General features: G+C 39.3%; 2 protein-coding genes across 2 annotated transcripts in view; both read right to left on the bottom strand.

Moving 5' to 3' along the window:
* akap8l (A kinase (PRKA) anchor protein 8-like) overlaps window positions 1-8,609 on the bottom strand; it is an 8,818-nt gene extending 209 nt beyond the window's left edge. Inside the window, exons 1-13 of the mRNA XM_079999815.1 lie at window positions 8,556-8,609; window positions 7,652-7,705; window positions 7,345-7,558; window positions 3,933-4,542; window positions 2,868-2,982; window positions 2,735-2,778; window positions 2,589-2,619; window positions 2,329-2,470; window positions 1,972-2,113; window positions 1,757-1,862; window positions 1,288-1,418; window positions 1,051-1,146; window positions 1-646 (exon numbers count right to left, since the gene is read on the bottom strand). The exon at window positions 1-646 is cut by the window's left edge and continues 209 nt beyond it. Of these exons, the coding sequence (XP_079855941.1) occupies window positions 212-646; window positions 1,051-1,146; window positions 1,288-1,418; window positions 1,757-1,862; window positions 1,972-2,113; window positions 2,329-2,470; window positions 2,589-2,619; window positions 2,735-2,778; window positions 2,868-2,982; window positions 3,933-4,542; window positions 7,345-7,558; window positions 7,652-7,705; window positions 8,556-8,580 (2,145 nt within the window). The 5' untranslated portion in view covers window positions 8,581-8,609 and the 3' untranslated portion in view covers window positions 1-211. The remainder of the gene's footprint in view (window positions 647-1,050; window positions 1,147-1,287; window positions 1,419-1,756; window positions 1,863-1,971; window positions 2,114-2,328; window positions 2,471-2,588; window positions 2,620-2,734; window positions 2,779-2,867; window positions 2,983-3,932; window positions 4,543-7,344; window positions 7,559-7,651; window positions 7,706-8,555) is intronic.
* Window positions 8,610-9,976: 1,367 nt separating this feature from the next.
* Window positions 9,977-16,020, bottom strand: mvb12a (multivesicular body subunit 12A). Its single transcript, XM_079999045.1, has 10 exons — window positions 15,921-16,020; window positions 14,324-14,419; window positions 14,015-14,098; window positions 13,808-13,907; window positions 13,556-13,685; window positions 12,454-12,594; window positions 11,874-11,980; window positions 11,703-11,761; window positions 11,505-11,570; window positions 9,977-11,144 (listed from the first exon to the last, which is right to left on the bottom strand). Exons 2-10 carry the CDS (start codon window positions 14,417-14,419, stop codon window positions 11,070-11,072), a joined length of 858 nt encoding a protein of 285 aa, XP_079855171.1. The 5' UTR covers window positions 15,921-16,020; the 3' UTR covers window positions 9,977-11,069.
* Window positions 16,021-23,391: the final 7,371 nt, after the last annotated feature.

Here is a 23,391-nt window from a genome sequence, read left to right as displayed (position 1 = left end):
TTTGATATATTAAAAGAATAAAAAACAGATGTAAACAAAAGGCACAAAAAGATGAACAAAATAAAACATCAGGCTTGGTTTGTGAGAAATGTGTTGAGAAGGGCATGTATATCAAAGCCATTATGTTGGTCAAAGGAAAGGAAAAGAGGACTATGCGACACATTAACTAGTCCAGACAAAGTTTAGGCTTATAAGTCACAGAGGACAAAGGTCACTCAAGGACAACCCCTTCATCATTCTTGTCCTCCAATTCTGTGGCTTCTATCCCCTCATCATCATCCTCCTCCTCCTCTGCTGCTGCCGCTGCCGCCGCCACCACCTCCTCTTCCTCCTCCTCCTCTTCAATCTCATCATCTACCACATAGCCCTCTTCATCACCAACCTCAAAGCCTTCCTCTTCCTCAAGTGCTACCTGCTCTTCTACCTCCTCCTCCTCCTCCTCCTCCTCCTCTTCCATCTTAATCTCCTTTGTCCCATCAGCCTCGGCAGTTTCAGGAGCAGTCTTTTCCTCACATTCTGGTTCCTCCTTGGTAGAATTTGTGCTTGTTTCATTGACCAGGTCCATGTCAGCCATGTCAGTCACCTCCATGACCATCGCATCCTCAGGATCCTGCTCATCTTGGTTTCCAGTGAAGGGATTCTCGCCCTGGCAAACAAAAAGTGATTTAACCAGTGATACAAAGTCAACCCATTTCCAAATGATGTGCAACGCTAAGAATTTTTTCCAATTGAACAATAATGACAGAGTTTGTTTTTAATACATCATTAGAATCTATAGCCCTTTGCTTGTTTTTAATTTGGCGGGAGATCGCTTGTCTTCGCTCTATTTTGCATTTATTGAGCAATTTTAGTAATATTACATGAAGCATGACATCTTTATCGTTGTTGCATACACACAACAATTTTTTGTTATTTTTTAAGTCACAACAGCGTTTGCAAGTAAACATAAAATAGGTAACAAGCAAATATTAATTTACAGCTATGCAGCAAAAAAAAGTAGTCCAATAGCTTTGTGAAATAACTGCAAGTACAGATGTGCATGTTTGGTACCTTGAGGTAATTCTCCAGTTTCTTGCCAATGATTTTGTGGTTCAGGATGCTCCGAGCGACAGACAGGCTGCTTCTCTTCGAATGCTCCATCATACCCTAGGAAGACGAAGAGGGAAAGAAGAAGGGGAAAAAAAATAAATAAATAAGTTATTCACGGTGAAAAGGGGGAACATTTCCAATAAGTAAAACTGTTAAGCATTTGCAAGTACACAACGTCACTGACGGCTTAGACTTTACCTTGCGGTTGTGGTTGTGGTCAGGAGACTTGATGTGATTCTGGATCAGGTGGTGCTGCATGGGAATGAACAGGTCGCAGGCCGCACAGTGGGCAGCCTCCACTTTCCGCATGAAGTGCTCCATACCAATCTCTAAAGCAGACAGAGTGAAAGGTGTTTTCAGTGTTGTTCAGTTGCACCTACAACACACAGGGTGGAGCAACGCAGGTTTCAAGACGGATCAATCTCAATCCTGAACTACTGAATTATTGCTGGATGTAGAGTTCCAATCCATTCCTTTCAGTGAATAGACTTTGATCATTAGAAACTAGCCATGTGACATTTAATCAAACTTTCCTCTGTTTAGTCTTTCAACTTCTATCATTGCTTATCTTTAATGTCAGACATGTAGAAGACCTTCACGTAAGGATAATTCACAGGTTGCCTATTTTAGCCTGGCAGCTGTCCATCGCAAACACACACACACACACCCCTGGTGAGGTCCTGCTCTCTGTAGACTTGGATGATGGCAGCGCTGTGGTTGTCCCACTGAGCAATCCTCTGTGAAGTCTTGTTAAACTTGTTCAGCAAGTACTCCTAGGAAAAAAACAAACCACAATACCGCAGATTTTCAATTAGTATTCCTGTTGCTAATTTATATCATTTCGACATTAAAATGCGGTCAAGTGTGTGTGTGTCGTCTCACCTGAAGGAAGTCCGTGGTGGGCTTCGACAGCTGACTGGACAGAAACTTGAAGTGATCCTTGTGGAAGCGGCTCTCAAGATGAGCAGCCATGTCTTCTTTATAAAATGAACGGAACTTGCACACAGAGCAGGCAAACATCACCCTGCAGAACAGGAGGAAAATTCTATTCTCATAACCTTTTAAAGAATCCCACTGGGGGGGAAGAAAAGTGTCAATAATTCAAGTACTCCCTAACTGAATCATGTATTCACCATGTGGCAGGGGAGTCAAAAACAAAACACAGGGGAGAGGTAATAAAACAAGTCTGGGGCTGATCCCGTAGAAGGGGAGAGGGGTGTAGGGTAATGTAGTTCTGACCTCTTGTTCATTTCTTTGCCCCCTGACCTTTCCAGGACGCCCCTCCTCTTCCTCAGTTTGGGTTGCTTGTCCTGGCCTTGGGCGAAGTTAGGTTTACCCTGCAGCTTTTTCGTGGCCTGCAAGCTCTCCTGTGTGGATTTGGCTGAGGAGCCAAACAACAGAAGATCTTTCAGAAAGGGGATTTCATAAGTGGGGAAGATGATGTTAATAACACAGAGCCAAGTGCAATTAAGAGAAATGTATATGCTCAGTGAGATTACCTTGCTCTTCATCTCCTTCTGGTTGCATCTCCTGTGAGGAAAATAACAGTAAGCCCATTCATTAGATTTAAATGCTTTTATTGCTTATTTTAATACCGCAGCGGTTTAAGGAAGACAACCATCTCAGACCAAATGAGTTGACTCACCGTCACCGCAGGCTCACAAGCATCACCATTCTTTTCTGGGGATTCTATAGAGAGACAATACCCACGGTCACAGCATGCTAAATGGCAACAATCCGTTATCAGTGTTTCGCTCCGATTGTCCTGCAAACTGTACCGTGAGGAGATTCTGAGTCGGCAGCCTCCGTTCTGTTCATCTTAGACTCTGGTTCGTCAGCTGCAGTCAATGTCTGCTTCCTTTTTTTCTGTCCATCACGCAGAGGCTTCATCTGCTAAGGGGCATCACAGTCAAGGGGCACTCAGAATAACCCAGTGACGACGCAAGCTGTGCTCTTAATTAAGATTGAGCAAAGTTCTAGAATAACGGTATGGTCATTGCAGATCATTCATTCATTATTTATATTAATTAAGTACAGGCAGATGAAACCCCAGACCTTTTAAATCCATGGAATAACTTTTAACCTGATGGCTGTGTGAGGATTTACACAAGTCGTGCAACATATTAACTTAAATAAATCCCAGGCAGAATGGTTTTACAATTCTGCCTCTTCTAAGTTATGATCAAATCAGTGGAAAAACGTACCAAGTCTGTTTCATACAATGACACATGTAGAGCCTTTAAATGAATTACATGTTAAAATTGTTAAAATGGTATAAACTATTGTTTTAAAAGGACTCAATTGAAATAGATTACCAAAATGTTGAATACATTTTTAAAATAAAACAAAAAGGGGCAAAAAATTTCCAGTGGCCAATACATATATTAGATAGTATAGAAGACTTACATTTGTATGAGTTTGAAGGTAACCGCATTTAAGTTAATTTACACATGAACTTTAAATTATGCATACATAAATTAACAGGCCTGTTTAAATTCTTAAATCACCAGCTAAATCGAACCCTCCAAAGAAAAGTACAAAATAAAACAAAACTTGAGCTATTCAATGGACAACAAGGAACGGGGTGGGGCTCAGCGGGCAACTATTGTGAGACATGGACAGTTAACTTCCATGAGGAATTTCTGACCACAATTTACACAGGTCGGACAGAAATGGAGGCGGGGCATAGATGTCAAATTTTGGGTCAATGGGGACAAATTGCAACATATTGCAAAGGGATACTAGCATGTATGTTTGGTTTGCCACCTGGTTGAGGGTATAAATGGAGGTCATTAAAAGGTCTTGTGTCCAGTGTTTGAGGTTCTCTCACTGGAGGTACTTACTCGGTTGAGGGGTCTCTTGCGGCCTCGCTGGCGGCCGGCCCGCGGGCCCCCTCCAAAATGCCTCCCAGGGAAGTCGTGAGGCCCTTGAGCGGGGCCCTGATGGTAACCCCCACTCTCGGGGTACATGCGGTTGGACAGGAGGGATGGGAGCTTACCCCTACCACCTCCTGGAGAGTGGCCACGGTGGGAGTAGCCACCACTCCCACTTCCACGCCCTCCTCCTCCTCCTAAGGGAGTGGGGTCAGACCTCCGGGTTCCAAACCCTCCTCCAGCTCCTCGGCCCCCAGCGCTTCCACCCCTTCTGGGGGAACGTCGGCCTGCTCCGGCCCATCCTCCACCTCCTGAGCCTCCTCCCTGGCCACTGGAGAAGGAGTCTCTCATACCCTGTCGCATCTTAGCGACTCCGTAGGATGAGGAGGGGCTGTCGAAGCCTCCTCCTAGCCCTACACCAACTCCCCCTCCGAAGCCTGAGCCTCCGCGCTGTCCCAACAGCATGTTGTCACCCCGGCCATCGCCGTAACCATAGCTACCGCCGCTGCTAGATCTGTAGAGATCTCGGGAAGAGGTCAGGGAGGAATGGCGCGAGTCAAAAGACTCATACTGGTCAAACCTGCGGGAGGGAGGAAGGAAGAGGAGTGGCAGAGAAGGGACGAGCGTGAGGGAGGGAGAAAGGGAGTCAGGTTTGGATTTCTCCACCTGCTCTTCCGTCTCCTACATCGTCTCGCTTTCTCTCTCCCTTTTTATATTTCACTCCCAACTTTATTTCATGATGAACCACAGCAGATCATAAATTGATCCAAAACCCATTGTCCCAGTCTGGATTTGGTCATTCATGGCATGAGTTTAATTTTGTAAACATATACTTCACAAAAATTGTAAGTTCATCCCACAACTCTTCCAACAACATGTCTATGTTGGAGGTCAAAGGGATATTAGTAACCTGCAGGTAGGGGAAATGCAGTTACTTTTACACTACTCTTGGTAAGAGACCGGTCCTCACATCTTTACAGGAAGACAGAAAGGGAACTGGGAGAGCCAGGCATGGTCATGTACAAAAGCAGACAAGAACATTGTCTATATCAACCAGTGAGAACTAAAGTACGATTTACAAGATTAAATATCTTATGAAAGTGATAGCATCGTACTTAAAGGCCTTACATAGGTGTGCATTTTAAAATAAGCTTTGCTGTGGGTGGGTTGGGGTTGAAAGATTTTTTGGAAGACAGACATGCCAAGCCAAATGCACCCTCTCACCTCTGTTCTGCAACCTAAAGCCAGGAAATAGGGTTAGGTCACATGGTAGATGAAGAAAGTGTGAAGAAAATAACTATACGCAAGGAAATGTAGGAAGAACGCTAAATTAACATGGAATTTTAAAATGAAGGGGGTGTTGATGTTGTAAAGACAGAAACAAAAGGCATTCCTACTTCCAATTAGGAGACACCATATCAAGAGAAATTCCAAATAATAACTCTTAATAAACAAGGTTTTCCATTTTGTTTGTCAAGTCCAACTCAAGAAAAAAATAAAAAATAATAAAATTTAAATAAAAATCTATAAAATGGTGTGTGGGGTTCCAAAAGTCACGAGTTGGTGGTGTTCTTTGTTGCTAAAAATGTTTGCACTTACTTTAATACCATTGTTAATAATATCCATTACGGAGTGTGTAAAATTCAGTTATTTTATGTTAATTCACACATCCTTCAGGAATACGAGTACATTTCAAACCATTGAGAAGTTACTAAATATGACCAAGTCAACCCCTACAATTCTTGAATACAATATTGGGGATGTAAAACTCATCTATTTCAGAACAGATTCATTCCCAATTGTATTACTTCCCAATTGCATTCATTTTGAGACCAAATTTCTGGCATTGCATGGGATTTAGTTTAATTAGATTAGCCCTTTAAGACCACAATAAGAAACGATAAAAAGTGCATTCTAAAATTTCTGGATATTAAACAAGGCGTGCAGTTGCAAACCAGTCACACTCAAAGGTGTGGAAAATAACTACCACGTATCCCAACCTACATACTAAAATTTACACAGCGCCATAAGGCCCATTGGACAGCAGTTGGTAGAACAGTGATAGCTTAAATACAATAATAACCCTTTACGTCAATAATTCATTCAGGAAGCAAAAGGATGTCAAACAGCATCCATGATGACAATAACCTGCCCCCCCCCCAAAAAAGACAAAAACCAGGTGTGTGGACATGCAGGTGCTAATGAGAAGTCAATACAGATGAACGATGAAAGGCAAAAAAAGGAAATAACATCAAATGGCAGTGAGTTGGCCATGTTGCGTACATTGGCAGAAGGCTGGGCTATACTTCAATCATGATGGTCAAATATAATTCTGTCTACTTTCCGATCAACTTAGTTGCCATGGTAAAATGTTTCCATGTAAAGATCCCCCCCCCGTAAGGATAACTCACAACAAATTGTGATGCCTGTGACACTACACACACAGGAACGGGTTCTGATTAATTAATTCTAAAAGTATATTTGTCTAGATCAGGGGTTCTCAATTTTTTTTGGCAGGCAACCTGGCAGGCAACTTGAATAAAAACAATTGCTGATCGTGCTGAGTTTGTGCTGTAAACATTTTAATTTGTGTCACTATAGTTTTTGATATATTTAACATTATATTTGATGACCTGTTATGAAGACTTTCCACACCACCAACATCCATATCGCTGTATGGGTGACAAAACGGCCCTGTTTGTGCAGAACAGTCCCTCATTTTGACCAAATGTCCTGTGTCCCACAACCAGAGGGAATGTCCCACATTTTGATCAACTGAAGCTTGTAAATTTAAACATAAATTTCTATCATATTGACATTTATTCCCATGGATGCTGCGCAGAGAATCAGTGCAGCAGCAGCTTTTCTGTCAGCAAATTGTCTCTTCGTTGTTGGGGACAGGAGTGGGAGTGTAAGTTGCTATGGTTAAAGGGACAGGCGCGCTCGGGCTCTCTCCTATGGAAAATGTAGCCCACTGAAGTTATTCATTGTGCATCTACTGAATAATTTAACTGAGAATTAAAAAAAAAAAAAAAAACCCCACACACCTTATTTTGGTGCATGTTCAGAAAATCATCTTGTGACCCCCAGAAACCTCCCCCCCAAGGGACAGGAGCCACAGTTTTGAGAACCCCTGGTCTAGATAACAGGTACTCATACATGGCCAAACGAGCAATAGCATCATGGTAATAAAATCAAACTAATGGTTGGAAACATTAGTTAGACTAACTAATTAGAAAACATTGTGACGCCGCAGAATTGGGTGGGTAGGCCTAAGCTTGCCACTGTAGCAAATGGACCCGATATTGATTAGAATCTGAAAGCGCACGTTCCCCACTGATAAACAAGGTATAATCTTCATATCTCAAGATTAGCGCCTTACCTGTCACCACGAGCCCCCTTTATGCCGCCCTCCAGCTGGGTGAGCATGTCCAGCCGCTGGTTGATCTTGGCGATGACCGCATCAGCGTTGGTCCCTGTGGAGAGCAGGGACCCCCCAGAGAGACCCCTCTTCATTTGCCCACCACCGCCATATCCCCCTAGCCCAGACATGGAGTCCTTATAACCTCCACCATACATGTCAAAGTTGTTGGACCCTGGCGGAATACAGAGTAAATATTATTAGCGCTCTATATGTTTACAGTATTACACGTTCTTCTAGTTTCAGTAACTTCGTGGGATTTCCTTACCTCGATTGCCCGACCCTCCTCCTCCTCCTCCTCCTCCTCCCCAGCTGGAGTACCCTGAGGAGAGGACAATAGAGGTAAATGATGGTGTTGCAGGAGCTCACATCAAAACAGCAGGCAATAATAAAATAAATAGGCTGATATGCAATAAACGTACTATATACACTACTATTATGTACTATAAACAATAACCCATCAACAATTCAGACCCTTTCAAAAACAGGAGACTGTACACATATATAGAAATATAAATGTAGTGTGTCTATACGGGTGGAATAGATGGACATAATATATATAGATATTTTGCTTTTACAGTATTGCGAGATTGTGTTTCAACGTTCTCCTTTCTGACTCACATCACCCAGACCAAACCAGCCAGGGGAGGAGTTGTCCAGTCTTTGTCTCAGGAAGAGACAACTTTATCAACGCTGCCAATGTGTTCGTAGCCCAAACCAGCATCGGTCGGGTCAGTGGCAAGTAGAGTTCTTAAAAAAACCTAACTGTAATAATGACAGAAAACCGCAGTGTTGTGAGCGATTAAGAGGGGGCTTCACTGGCGGATGGTTTGGCGGCCATTTTATTAGCTTTATGAGGCTATTTGGTTCCAGACTCCATTTTAACAAGATTAACTTAAGCTAGCTACAGTTAAAGCTTAACCATCAATTGTGTAATTATATTTCGAGCTGGTATCATTTATATCAGAGACGGATAACGACCAACACGGATAACTGTTTATTATCGGGGTTACATATGAGCAGTTAGTACCAGCGGCTTCACAGCCGTTAGCACAGGCCAACGATGTATTTTAGCGTTAGCTATGCGATGCTAACGATCTCCGCGGCATGCCGTCCGTCATTTTGGTTAAACTGGTTAAAATGCCGTGATGTTGTTGCGACTCGCTGCTTACCAGAGCCATATCCCCTGCCGTCCATGGGTGTAAAGTGTGTGCTTTCGGTCTGAACTCTGCTCGCTTGGACGCGGACGCTGCTGCTGCTGCTGCTGCGGCGGCGGCGGAGCTTTATTAGTTCCGTCTTCCTCCTCTGTCGCTTCGGGGCGTCTGAGAGACGCTGCTGCCCCCTGTCGGCAGCGAGGAGAACAACACGGGGGCTGGCGACCGTGTGCGCCTCTTTTTTTTAATTATTATTATTTTTTTTAAATATATTATGTACGAATTTCTATGAATGTATTTTAAATTACTCGAAATTATAGAACTGGTAATATAATATAAAAAACGTTTGACCATGTTGCTGCAGCTGTTTACATTTTACATTTATAAATAAATATAAAGTATATATTTTAATTTGTTTTGATTGTAAATAGATTATCGTCACCCTCCTTAAATAATGGCACAAGTCTTCTTTGACAAAAGTGGGTTTTTTTTGGCCTAAATCATCTCCTCATGATGCTGCCCACCTCTGGTAAAATCGCCTACCCCCTCAGTATGTCAATAATCATCTAGTGTCATAACCTTTTTGCATGAAATCATTGATAAAAAAAATGACATGGTATTATTTTAGGAAGGTGACGATGTGTATGATTACATTTTAAGACATTTTAAATGATTCAAAATGAGAGAACATTAGAACATGATTAATAGGACAAAACATGTTTGAACAGGTCCCTGCAGTATCTAGGCTTCTCATTTACAGTGGAATGCAAAAATGCAAATACAATCCCCAGATATTATATAGTCCAGATATTTAAAGTTTGTCAAGGGCAGTCATGGCCGATGGCACAAAACTCTTTCCAAAAAAAACATGCTTTTAAGATCATAGATCCATATCTGCGGCCTGATGGGAGGAGGGTACGGCGACGGTTGGGATGGTTGGCGGCGGTGTCGGTGAGGGCTGGGAGGTTGGGGACGGGGAGGCCGATGACCTTGGAGGCCGTGTGCGCCTTTGATAGGTTTGTGTCCGTTAGTCACGGTGATCATGGCGACGTAGCAGACGGAGCGGTGGAGGAGGACGGACTCTATGCTCCTGTCAGTTATGAGTTTCTTGGTCTTCGGGACGTTCAGGAGTAAATGATCGTCTGTGGACCGCTGTGAGGGGGAGTGTTGACAGACTGTCCTTGAGTCGAGGGAGTATGGCGGTGTCGTCCGAGTGTTAGTGGTGTTTTGTGATAGGGGAGGCAGGCTTTATCATTTGAAATGTCATTAGTTAGTAAATATTCAAGAGGTTGTCTATAACGTACGCCCAGGCACATGATGTTTTCCTCAATATGCCAACATGAAGATGAATATTTCCTCATAATGTATAAAGTACTGACTGAAAGCAGTTGCAGTAATATCAAATGAACCTTGATGTAATAAGGAGAAAACACAATGTCTTGATTTTGGGGGTTTTATTTTCATTCAAGGAACTGAGTGTATATTACACAACATAAAAATATTAATATGCATAGTATATATTCACAATACCAATTTAAAAAAATGATCTTCGATCGATCCCAAAGACTAGAGTATGGAACCCATTCACCCAATATATTCTCTGTACATATAACTAATGGAAGGAACAAAGTATACAACTGTCTTTCAATTATTAAATGAAGAGTTTCTTTGTTTTATGATATTGTTACTCCGGTAGTGTTGCAAATGTAAAAAAAAAAAGAAGATTAACTGTTTGGTCTCCCAACTGAGCACAAGTCTGCTTCATCGGCAGCAAAAGTTTAACAATCAAGGTAGAATTCACTCAATATCCAACGTTATAACAGAAACTAACTTGAGTACCTTTCAATTGAATTTCTGAACATAAAGGATCTCCATGTATCATATCTCAGAGATCCTTATATCAGGTAACATGTAAATAGACTATTGAACCGTTTCAACATGGCAGTGATGACTCTTTAACCTTCCCACCACCTCCCCACAGAGGGTCAGCTCCACTGCTTATCAACACTAATTCCATTTACAAATTCCAAATATACATGATAACATAATACAAAAATTTGATCAAATTCTGAGTCCAAAAAAATAAGAGCTAAACAATTATGGTCGTAACGGAAATCTATCGCTAAATTGAGTTTTAAAAATAAATGCATTTCGATAACTTTTTGGTTGTATGTGCGTAAATAATACATTGAACACAAAATAGCGTAAAAGAGAGTAACAAAAGAAACAAAGCGCCATTGGTCAGTTAAAAGTAACAGGATTTGTTAAGCCCTAACAGCTCAGTAACATAAATAACTGGGACATATATGATTATCTTCTAAAGGCCTAAAGATATAATATTTAGAAGTATAAACCCATTTCTCATTACCAGCCTTTCAAAGATGATAAAAAGTTCGGAAAATATTTGGTTAAGATCTTAAAGTTTCTTTTCCGTCATGACTTGAGGGTTCCTGCTGGCGACAACCTTCGGCCGGCACCACAGCAGACGCCTGAGATGTTGTGTTATACACAGAAAGTCACAGACCGGTGAGACTATGAAGCTGCGGTTGAAACCGACGGCCTGGTTCTCTTCGCAGCGGATTCCTCCACGGCAAAAGTGTAACTGTACTGAAAAAGCCAAAAAGATAGATAGAATTGTAAGAAACGCCTACAACAAAATGTAGCTGGGCACTTTTCACAGTGACTAGGTAGAGTCAGTGTGAAAAACACCCCCATCTAGCGCCATCATGCAACTGCCAGACGCAGTCATCATTTAAATACATAAGATAATACTTTATTTATCCCCAAAACTGAGGTGTTACTTATTAAATTAAATAGTTAAACTTAAATAATTACTTAAAATTAAAATAATTCAATGTTAAAATGTCACAGTAGCCATTGTGTAATTGATATTTGATATGAAGTCCAAATACAATAAGGGTCCCCTTTACATTATATAGCACAATTATATATTTCTCAAGACCATACCTCGTTTTCAATGTCCTGTAGAGACTTAATACGAATGTTGTTGAGTTGAGAGTTCAGCTGAGGATTCTATGAGATGGAGAAAGGCAAATAAAATGATAAATAACATGGGGTGCTTGTATACAAGACAACAACAACAACAATAATAATAACAACATAATATATTAATATATTATATAAAAATAAAATCAGTTAACACACCGTGCAAGTTGGCTGGATGTCATATTTTGGGTGGAGGGTGAAAGGAACTCCATCAATAGCTTTGAAAATCAGAGGAAACTATGTGAATGATGATCAAATCGATCTGAAACAGTAGGTGCTACAGGGATCAGTCAATTCCATTCATCCATTGTAAATGTGGGCCTGGGATACCTGTGGTCCCATGGAGACTGCTGCTATCAGCAGCTTTGTCCAAAGTGTTATTCTGAAGGTTGCTCCGCCTCCTGCTGAGCTTCCCTGGGGGCAAGGCTGGGGGGTTACTAAGGTTAAACAAAAATAAGGTTTGTTTCATTATTATGCAAATTTTGTAAAAGTGCTCACAAATGATCCCAGTTGGGAAGCTACTAAAGCTGTTATCTACTTTCGTAACAAAAGATGTTTCAATAGCCATCGAGCTATTAATGAAAGCTATTAAGAAATTCATCACATGCGCCCCCTGATTAATAACAGCCTTCGTGAGGAAACCTGGATCGAGAGAGAAAGTTGTAAACCACCCTTGAGATGCAGGTTGATTGTGATTGCATTTGTTAGGTTTTGAGAAGTTGTTACACTGATAATAGGTCAGCAACCCTGAATTTATCGCCCCGGCTTTGTGCGGCAGAACCCTGTAAATCGCAAAAAGAATTTCAAACGGAGCGGGAGAGAAATGATGATGCCTCATGCCATTGCGTCTCAGCTTCTCAGAATCTCTTCGACGCTGGAGCAGAGCAAAATGCTTTGTTTGTGTAAATACCTTGGTCGGAGGGGCTGTGGGGCGGCAGGCTGCTCCAGAGAGAGTTTGCGGAGATCCAGGCTGACACTCCGAGGTTTGGCTTGGGGCATGGGGCTGAAAAGCGGTCCCTTTTTACACCATATCATAAAGCCATAGATGTCACTGGACACAGATGGACATGTAGTCAGTTGCACATTATATGTGTATTAATTGTTAAATACTAAGAAACATTTTGTCGACAATTCTACTAACTAGGGTTGCCGTGGTTATCAGTGTTACCGGTGTTACACGGTGTTCGGGGCATACACCGATTACATCACTTTCCCACTGCCCCAACCCATTTCACTTAAAACAATTTTTTATACATATATATATATATATAAATATAAAAAACCCATTTAGTAAAATCAGCTCCAAAGGTAATCAAAAAATAAAAAAAATAAACTCAAATTTTTCAAATACTAAGCCTGTTCTCAATACTTAGTCGGACGCTACAAAAGTGAGAGTGGCTTCCTGCGTGCACAGCGGGGGGAGAGGAGAAAAAGAAGGATAAAAAAAGACATTAGATCAGGTCTAGATCGGGACCTTTCTCCCTCCATGCTTGGCTAGCTCCCACCCCCACCCCCCTTGTAAAATGTCCGGTGTTACCGGTAACACCAGTGTTACCGGTAACACCAGTGTTGTCATGAGTTTATTAACCGGTGGGAAAAATTCCTTACCGTGGCATCACTACTACTAACTTATTAAATATCCTCTGTGAGTGTTGGTTTCTCAGACCAATCCCCAAATAGAATGATTACACTTTTAGATTTAGTAAAGATAGTATTCAGCTGATGTAAAACTTACAATTCACTACATTAAAGGGATATAGTGCATATATTATGTTTAAATGGAGGATATAACTGGATAGGTGTATATCGCACGTCGGGTGAACATTTAATTCAATATCACATTTAATTGATGGACACCATGACAATACAAAGTGATGATAAATATATATAGAAAAAAGTATAGAGTTGAAGGCACAATACTTAATTTATACCAGAACATCAATAATTGCGATACCCATAATACAACTGTAGGATGCCTTATTTGTGTGTGCACAACAATGACAACGACTTACCCAACATATGTGTAATGCTGCACCATCATTTTGTTCTTGGCCGTGAGTTTAATATCCAACACAGCTGTGTCCACACTCCCCACAGGGTCGACATGCACACACAAACGCTTTTTCTTCCCTACCGATGCCTCTAAAAACATAAACACACAGACAACAAGGTCCACATAAAGTAAATATTAAGTAAACAAAACGATGTTGGATCCAGCGCCACGAATGCGGCCACCACAGTTGTCCGTGGGTGTGCATACGTACTAGATTCCAGGTGCTCCGCTATATAGCAGTAACCATGGGGAATGGCGTCCTTTTCAGAGATGATCTGAATGTCCGACACCACCATGCGCCCTGATAATTGCTAAGGAGAGCAGGTCATCATGAGTCTTCACGCAAAATAATATGCAGGTGCAGTGTACACACATGAAGACTCTCCAAGCACCGTTTATAGAACAAGCTCTGTAATACCTTGCTGTAACACAGATAATAGCCAGCCCTCATTCCAAAGATGCGTGTGAAGTGGGCAGTCACCCCGTCCTCTGTAAGGGTTATCTTAAGCATGACAGAAAGAGAAAAATGAAGACATACAGGTTACAGTAGATGCGACTAGTGAAATTTAGTTTAGTGGATTGTTAAAATGGCAGGTGACTTTTTTTACAGCAAAATAAAAACTTTCAGTTGCTTTCGTCATTGAAATTAGGAATTTTGCTTGATGCACTACACCACCCACATACAGGAATTGCACCGGGCAACACCATTATCTAATTTTGTTCCTACCAGTTTGAAATCTTTAGGGCAGGTGCTGCTATTAGATGTCCATGCCACTGCTGTCACTGGTCTGATGGGGACTATCCCACGCTCTATCAAAGACATCTGAGAATGAAAAGACTGGAGATTAATATGCATGCATAGTGGAAGAAGCAGGGATGAGAGAGTGTGGTTTTCATGGTAACATCTCATCACAAGAACAGTGTCTAGGTTAAGAGACATTACCACAATTCTACAAAATAAATGAGTGTGTAATTTCATTTTTAGCCGTGTCTAGTAACATTCTATTCTATTGTAGGATATGAACATCTCTCCTCATATTAATACAAATATTCGTAGGTTGTGGCTTTTGTAAAATAAAACCAAAGGAATTTTCACAGGGTGTTACGTAAATTCAAAAGCTTGCTTACAGTTAGTTGATGATTTTAGCATTTTCCCATCCGATGTTAAACCCAGTGAAAGGGTGCACGCGTACAAGTACTTGGGTATATATGGATAGACGATGAGCTTTTGTTGAATGTACATATTGCTAATCTAGTTAGAAGGCTCAATGTGAAGATTAATGATAAATAAATAAATCTTGCTTTACCTTTAATGCCAAGAAAAAAACCCTGTGGAAGCTTCTTTTCCGTCTGTGATTGATTACGGCAACATTGCAGCCGCCTCTATTTTAGAGAGCCTTGATTCAGTGTACCATGCATCTCTACGTTTCATTACAAATACAGAGTCCATCACTCACCATTGCATTCTTTATGATATGGTGGGTTGGACATCACTGACAACAGCAATGGTATATTTTTCATCTAAAAAGCGATGCTGGGTAAACTTCCAGCTCAGCTCTATACCCTTCTTTGTCTCAGCTCTGGTAGTTACCAGCTACAGCTCCTCAAAGTGGCTGCTTTTTAATGCACCCTGGGTTTTGGACAGATTTGGGGAAAACGGCATTTTCCTACTATGCACCTTGGGCACGGGATAATCCACAAAAACATCTCAAGTGAGTGACATTTATATCCATGGATGAATTTAAGGCCATCATAGAGAATGTGGTGATGGGGGCATGTGGTTTGTTTTTCTTGAGGGGCCACTGTGCTTGAATAGCTGCTCTTCTGTCTTATTGTGGATTTTTGTATGTCATGTTGTATATGTTGCATTTTCACATGTTGTGATTTTGTACGGCTGCTACCTTGGCCAGGTCTCCCTTATAAAACAGATGTTGGATCTAAATGGGACTTCACTGGTAAAAAAAAAAAAAAAAAAAAGGTAAAATAACAGGTGAAGGCAAGGCGACCATGACGTGTCACTGTGTTGACAAGTGTCTCGCCAGGAAACTTTAGTGTGGGCTACAAACTATAGGCGTTTAAATATTCAAACATGTATAAACACTAACAGGTAAAGAGTTGAATTTCAACGTAAACAACTCAATAGTTCCAAATTTAACGTTCGGAGCAACCAGTCAATCAATCCCACCCCAGAAAAAGAGTATACTCAGCCGACTCCGACGTTAACGGCAGTTAACATATGTACCCTACTAGTACGGAGCCGCTGTTTTGTTGTTGTTTTCCACGTCATTATTAAAATATTTTAAACAAGTTTAAAACACACTTACTGTGGCTTTGTGTTCACCTTTTCCCTTCCGTAGCCCGGGCTGGTGACAAGTGAACAACGATTTCGATACACCGATAAACTTCTTGGACCTCAGCTCCAAAGCAGGAAGTGCTGGTTCCATAATGACTACAACCCCCGTCATGCTTTGCCGTTCTTCTGCCTCCCGACGTGCTGGTCTCACAAGCACTACAACTCCCGTCATGCTTTCCTGTTCTTCTGCCCGCAAACGGCTGCCCGTGCGTTGCCGCCACGGGGCACGGATCTCGGATATTGCATTTCTTAAAGCTAAAAATGTTGAGAAAATAAAACTATTACTTTTTTTTCAATGCTGAATCCTGGGTTCACCAAAACGTTTTTTTATTATTATCCATATCTTGTCTTTACTGCAATGTGTCCATCGATCACACCCATCCTCATGTATTTTAACCTTATGCTATTTAATGTGATTTATCATCGTGTTGTTTATGTCATGTATTTTAACCTCATGTTATTTAATGTTATTTATCATCATGTTATTTATCATCATGTTGTTTATCTCATGTTATTTAATGTTACTTATCATCATGTTGTCTATCTCGTGTTTTGTAACCTCATGTTATTTAATGTTACTTATCATCATGTTGTCTATCTCGTGTTTTGTAACCTCATGTTATTTAATGTTACTTATCATCATGTTGTCTATCTCGTGTTTTGTAACCTCATGTTATTTAATGTTACTTATCATCATGTTGTCTATCTCGTGTTTTGTAACCTCGTGTTATTTAATGTTACTTATCATCATGTTGTCTATCTCGTGTTTTGTAACCTCATTTTATTTAATGTTATTTATCATCATGTTGTCTATCTCGTGTTTTGTAACCTCATGTTATTTAATGTTATTTATCATCATGTTGTCTATCTCGTGTTTTGTAACCTCATGTTATTTAATGTTATTTATCATCATGTTGTCTATCTCGTGTTTTGTAACCTCATGTTATTTAATGTTATTTATCATCATGTTGTCTATCTCGTGTTTTGTAACCTCATGTTATTTAATGTTACTTATCATCATGTTGTCTATCTCGTGTTTTGTAACCTCGTGTTATTTAATGTTACTTATCATCATGTTGTCTATCTCGTGTTTTGTAACCTCATGTTATTTAATGTTACTTATCATCATGTTGTCTATCTCGTGTTTTGTAACCTCGTGTTATTTAATGTTACTTATCATCATGTTGTCTATCTCGTGTTTTGTAACCTCATGTTATTTAATGTTATTTATCATCATGTTGTCTATCTCGTGTTTTGTAACCTCATGTTATTTAATGTTATTTATCATCATGTTGTCTATCTCGTGTTTTGTAACCTCATGTTATTTAATGTTATTTATCATCATGTTGTCTATCTCGTGTTTTGTAACCTCATGTTATTTAATGTTATTTATCATCATGTTGTCTATCTCGTGTTTTGTAACCTCATGTTATTTAATGTTACTTATCATCATGTTGTCTATCTCGTGTTTTGTAACCTCGTGTTATTTAATGTTACTTATCATCATGTTGTCTATCTCGTGTTTTGTAACCTCATGTTATTTAATGTTATTTATCATCATGTTGTCTATCTCGTGTTTTGTAACCTCATGTTATTTAATGTTATTTATCATCATGTTGTCTATCTCGTGTTTTGTAACCTCATGTTATTTAATGTTATTCATCATCATGTTGTCTATCTCGTGTTTTGTAACCTCATGTTATTTAATGTTATTTATCATCATGTTGTCTATCTCGTGTTTTGTAACCTCATGTTATTTAATGTTATTTATCATCATGTTGTCTATCTCGTGTTTTGTAACCTCATGTTATTTAATGTTATTTATCATCATGTTGTCTATCTCGTGTTTTGTAACCTCATGTTATTTAATGTTATTTATCATCATGTTGTCTATCTCGTGTTTTGTAACCTCATGTTATTTAATGTTATTTATCATCATGTTGTCTATCTCGTGTTTTGTAACCTCATGTTATTTAATGTTATTTATCATCATGTTGTCTATCTCGTGTTTTGTAACCTCATGTTATTTAATGTTATTTATCATCATGTTGTCTATCTCGTGTTTTGTAACCTCATGTTATTTAATGTTATTTATCATCATGTTGTCTATCTCGTGTTTTGTAACATCATGTTATTTAATGTTATTTATCATCATGTTGTCTATCTCGTGTTTTGTAACCTCATGTTATTTAATGTTACTTATCATCATGTTGTCTATCTCGTGTTTTGTAACCTCATGTTATTTAATGTTACTTATCATCATGTTGTCTATCTCGTGTTTTGTAACCTCATGTTATTTAATGTTATTTATCATCATGTTGTCTATCTCGTGTTTTGTAACCTCATGTTATTTAATGTTATTTATCATCATGTTTTTATCTCCTGTTTTGTAACCTCATGTTATTTAATGTTATTTATCATCATGTTGTCTATCTCGTGTTTTGTAACCTCATGTTATTTAATGTTATTTATCATCATGTTGTCTATCTCGTGTTTTGTAACCTCATGTTATTTAATGGTATTTATCATCATGTTGTCTATCTCGTGTTTTGTAACCTCATGTTATTTAATGTTATTTATCATCATGTTTTTATCTCCTGTTTTGTAACCTCATGTTATTTAATGTTATTTATCATCATGTTGTCTATCTCGTGTTTTGTAACCTCATGTTATTTAATGGTATTTATCATCATGTTGTCTATCTCGTGTTTTGTAACCTCATGTTATTTAATGTTACTTATCATCATGTTGTTTATCTCGTGTTTTGTAACCTCATGTTATTTAATGTTATTTATCATCATGTTGTCTATCTCGTGTTTTGTAACCTCATGTTATTTAATGTTATTTATCATCATGTTGTCTATCTCGTGTTTTGTAACCTCATGTTATTTAATGTTATTTATCATCATGTTGTCTATCTCGTGTTTTGTAACCTCATGTTATTTAATGTTATTTATCATCATGTTTTTTATCTCGTGTTTTGTAACCTCATGTTATTTAATGTTACTTATCATTGTGTTGTTTATCTCGTGTATTTTAACCTCATGTTATTTAATGTTATTTATCATTGTGTTGTTTATCTCGTGTATTTTAACCTCATGTTAATTAATGTTATTTATCATCGTGTTGTTTATCTCGTGTATTTTAACCTCATGTTATTTAATGTTATATATCATTGTGTTTTTTATCTCGTGTATTTTAACCTCATGTTATTTAATGTTATATATCATCATGTTTTTTATCTCGTGTATTTTAACCTCATGTTATTTAATGTTATTTATCATCATGTTGTTTATCTCATGTATTTTAACCTCGTGTTATTTAATGTTATTTATCATCATGTTGTTTATCTCATGTTATTTAATGTTATTTATTATCATGTTGTTTATCTCGTGTATTTTAACCTCGTGTTATTTAATGTTATTTATCATCATGTTGTTTATCTCATGTAATTTAACCTCGTGTTATTTAATGTTATTTATCATCATGTTGTTTATCTCATGTAATTTAACCTCGTGTTATTTAATGTTATTTATCATCATGTTGTTTATCTCGTGTATTTTAACCTCGTGTTATTTAATGTTATTTATCATCATGTTGTTTATCTCATGTTATTTAATGTTATTTATCATCATGTTGTTTATCTCGTGTATTTTAGAGTACTGTTTATTTTCGTGCACACCACTCAGTCTTGTATTCGTCCCGTCTTTGCTATTTTCTTCAAAAACTGCAAAGACTTCTTCCATCTATTTGTATTAATGATGTAAATGTCAGCCCTCAGTTTCTCCGTCCCGTCCCATCCCAACACCATCACCATGGATACAACACTGTTTATATTCACCGGCAGTATCCATTCGCACCAAGCTGTCTGCCTCTGCTTAGATTCATGTTTACATTTTTTTTGTTTGGCACAGGAGTTGGAACTAATAATAACAAAACAAAAAAATCTGTCTGTTTACCTTGAAATAAAACCCCTAATATTTCACTCATCGTACAGTGAAGTGTCACTTCGTAACCCCCCCCCCCCCCCCAGGGGTGAATAACGTGTTACCTTATCTCACTTCCTCCAACCACCTCAGTGCTAGTCAGAGTTATTTATTTATTTCAACCTCTATAATGAATACCATCATTCACTTAACGTGTGTAACACCTCATAATAGTCCTAATAAATATTCCATAATAAAGTGTTATCTGTCCCACCTTGTCAATTCCAGCCGCGCACCTGGCGAAACGCAACCCTTTTGCCTCGGCTGAATTACCGCCTCATTGATGCAGCGCGTTCACGCAAGGTGGCAGTGTAGTCCTGGCTGGAGGACAGCCCACAGTGTGTCTATCAATTTGCACAGCTTGTCCAGTACCTTATAAGCCTACTTGTTCATGATTCATACCTTATTCATAAAGGCCACCACGCAAACTGGGACTTGTATTTTGTGTTGGACAAATGCGCTGCAAACACAGCTGTTCATCTGAAAACAACTCCCCAGGAGGACAAAGACAGTTTTTTGTTATTTTATTTGTTTTTCTTTTTGTTGTTTTGTTTTATTTTTCATTTGTATTTTTTGCAGAGAAATGGTGTGCACACGTAGGTGCGTAAGGTGTGTTGAAGGGGAGGAATAGACAGAAGGGCAGAGTGCTGAGAGAAAGATCGATTCTCATTTACATGAAAATGAGGCAGAGTGCCTGCGATTGAGGGAGGGGGCGAGCGAGGGAAGGATAATGGAAAAGGGGGAAGGGTGATAGAGAAAAGGGCAAGGGAGAGTCAAAAAGAAAGGAGGCAAGTGGGATGGGGAGAGATCTGAAGGAGACAACAAGAAGAGGCATTCGGAGAGATAACAGAGAGGCAGGGGAATGAGATAAGTAGGAGATGAAGGGAGAATAAATAGGGAGTAAAAGGGTAAAAACAGCATGAGGCGAGAGGGCAAGAAAATAAATGTTAGTACAAATACTCAAAGTAACTACAAACATACATATTAATACAACACACATATACATTTTATATATATAGTACACACACAAACAAACACACATATATATATATATATATATATACACACACATATATATATACACATATACACACACACACATATATATATATATATATATATATATATATATATATATATATATATATATATATATATAAAATAATTAAATTAATTAAAATATAATATTTGTAAAATCCTGCATATTTATATATATATATATATATGGACTTTATATTACATATTATTATATGTATATGTATATATGTATTTATATTATTATATTACATTTCACTGCATATATGTATGGAAGTATGTATATGTATGTGACAAATAAAAATCTTGAATCTTGAATCTTGAATCTTTATATATGACATAAATACAAATTTAAACCAGACAATTAAATCAATTGTTTCCACATAAGCAGGCTTGAACTGAGACAGAAAGGTTGCCATAAATTCAGAAACAGATTACTTATTGCATTACAACGCTTTTGGATAACAAATGTATGTATACAAAAGAGAGAGACACAGGATTAGAGAGAGAGAGAGAGAGAGAGAGAGAGAGAGAGAGAGAGAGAGAGAGAGCGAGGCAAACATAGAAATGAGATACACACTTAGATGAAGCATCCAGAGGTGCTCAGGTCCCCGTTGGCATGGCAACATGCAGAGCAGTCCACTCGGGGTGGCTGTGGGGGGCTGGAACGGGTGGACTGTGCCATCTGGAAATGACATTCAGCATTTATTCAGAGCATTTAGCTTAATTGGGTGATTGACCAATTAATGAGAATGAACCAGCAGTAATCTGCTGAGATTCAACCGAGGGGAGACGGGGCATATTACCAGTGTGTCCATCTGTTTGTGTGTGTGCGTAATCATATTAATACTGTGTGTGGGTGTGTGTCTGTGTGTGTGTTTTGCACTGGAAAGACGCGTGTCATTGCATGTTGGTGGTGCATGTGCTTGCTTGTCTGACTACAGGTTAATAAGAATGATAGAGTGTGCGAGAGAGCACTTCTGGCTTTTCCTTTGGTTTCCTGCTACGGTGGGATCCATTTATCTGTTTCATTATCCTCCCTCCCGTTTCTGTTGGAGTGGCAGCGTGGCCGACACACACGCACGCGCGCGCACACACACACACACACACACAGTTCAGATGTGTGGGTAAAAGGAGAAGGTGGTGGTAAGTGGAGGTGTAAATGAAACCCTACACCAGGCTGCAGCCCTACCCCCTCCCTCAGAGCAACCGTCAATCATCCTGAAAGGGGGCGGGACAATGTCCCGCACTCCTCCCACTGCCATGGCAACCAGCTGCCAATCAAATGAGGGGACTCAGTACAGCTGTCGCAAACTCAAAATTTATGGGTCCAAGCTTTGGAAATAAATCCCATTACATTTTGTTAAACAACAGAAATCTAGGTTTTGTTTGTGTATCCTGTTTCTCTGTAGTTAGACTACGGCGAAGTTAGACGACAGAGAAACTACCACTGTAGTTAGACTACAGAGAAACAGACTAAAACACCCTTTAAATGCACGCTTTAAAGGATGTATTTTGTATTTTAAAGGATTGTTTTCCAGTAAAATGGTATCACACAATGGCACAACTTAAAGCATGCCCATGCACACTGTCCCTCTCCCACACACCCACGCACGCACACACACACACAGAGACACACACAATACACAGAGGTAATTGAGTCGTTAGCTAAAAGCGTGAGGACTCAGACACTGCTCTGTCTTCATCAACAGAGGTTTTCTCATTAGAGCAACGATGAAGGGATGACTCAATCTACAGAACAAAGAGACTCAGACCTATGAGGTCTGAACCTGGGGCTGCAGGCCGGCGGACACTGGTGCTATTATCTCGCTCTGGTGAAACATGATGAGGCCTACCTGAGACAAAAATGTCAACAGCAAAAAATACAGAACTTTATCGATGAATAAAATAAAGGGTGAAATATAGTTTAGCGATCGGGTGTCATTTTACCGTAGCTCACGGAGACCGGAATAAACCGAATATATCTTTAACTTGACAATTTTTCAAGCCGTTAGTGACCCATAGACTAGGGCTGGGCAATGTGTTATTACATCGATATTATGATATGAAACTAGATATCAAATGGGATATTGGTTCGTTAGAGGCTGTCTTCAATGCCGCATTTGAGTAAATTATTGTAACACTATCCCCTTTCACTGTTCTAGCTCTTGTAATAAATCCCTCCGCTTGGTCACAATATCCACAATAATAATGATTTTTTTCCCCTCAAATATTTGCTGTGATTAAATATCTTGTCTTGTGAGGAGAGCTTCCTGCCCGGCCGAAGGAGATTCCAGCGGTTTTGATCAGCTTCAATTGCTAGTGGATCGCAACACAATGAAAACAGACCGCGAAGGAGGAGGCCTCCTTGCTTCTTCTCCAGCTTGTCGTTTTATAAACACTTCAGTGAGTGATGATTGT

Source organism: Zeus faber (genome assembly GCF_960531495.2).
Source record: "Zeus faber genome assembly, chromosome: 4".
Classification (NCBI taxonomy): Eukaryota; Metazoa; Chordata; class Actinopteri; order Zeiformes; family Zeidae; genus Zeus; species Zeus faber.
This window is presented reverse-complemented; position numbering and strand designations above follow the sequence as displayed.